The sequence below is a fragment of the Geospiza fortis genome, unplaced genomic scaffold (genome assembly GCF_000277835.1).
Source record: "Geospiza fortis unplaced genomic scaffold, GeoFor_1.0 scaffold1917, whole genome shotgun sequence".
Taxonomy (NCBI): domain Eukaryota; kingdom Metazoa; phylum Chordata; class Aves; order Passeriformes; family Thraupidae; genus Geospiza; species Geospiza fortis.
The window spans coordinates 32,693-33,264 of record NW_005054961.1 but is presented as its reverse complement, the minus strand read 5'-3'; the positions used below and the strand labels follow the sequence as shown (position 1 = coordinate 33,264).

Below are 572 nucleotides of genomic sequence, written 5' to 3'. Positions count from 1 at the left end.
GCTCGGGGACAGGAGACCGACAAGCCCCTGAACGGCAGCTTCGGGCCCTCCATCAAGGACAAGTACGTCACGGCGCTCTACTTCACCTTCAGCAGCCTCACCAGCGTGGGCTTCGGCAACGTGTCCCCCAACACCAACTCCGAGAAGATCTTCTCCATCTGCGTCATGCTGATCGGATGTGAGTGCCCCGGGCTGTGAGTGGGTGTGCCTGCGCTCCTGGGTGTGCAGGGGCACCTGGGTGTGCAGCCAGGTCTGTGTGAGTGTGCGCTGCTGCCTGGGTGTGTGTGAGCACCTGAGTGTGAGCGCTGTGTGAGTGTGTGCTGCAACACCCAGGTGTGTGTGAGCACCTGTGTGTGTGTGAGCACCTGAGTGTGAGCGCTGTGTGAGTGTGTGCTGCAACACCCAGGTGTGTGTGAGCACCTGTGTGTGTGTCAGAGCTGTGTGAGTGTGTGCTGCACACCTGGGTGTGTGTGAGCACCTGTGTGTGTGTGAGCACCTGAGTGTGAGCGCTGTGTGAGTGTGTGCTGCAACACCCAGGTGTGTGTGAGCACCTGTGTGTGTGTCAGAGCTGT

At 60.1% G+C, this 572-nt stretch overlaps 1 protein-coding gene across 1 annotated transcript in view; it reads left to right on the top strand.

Annotated features, from left to right (window-relative positions):
* LOC102038437 (potassium voltage-gated channel subfamily H member 2-like) overlaps positions 1 to 198 on the top strand; it is a gene marked incomplete at its 5' end in the record, with an annotated part of 2,379 nt that extends 2,181 nt beyond the window's left edge. Inside the window, 1 exon segment of the mRNA XM_031065654.1 lies at positions 1 to 198. This exon segment is cut by the window's left edge and continues 180 nt beyond it. Within this exon segment, the coding sequence (XP_030921514.1) occupies positions 1 to 198 (198 nt within the window).
* Positions 199 to 572: the final 374 nt, after the last annotated feature.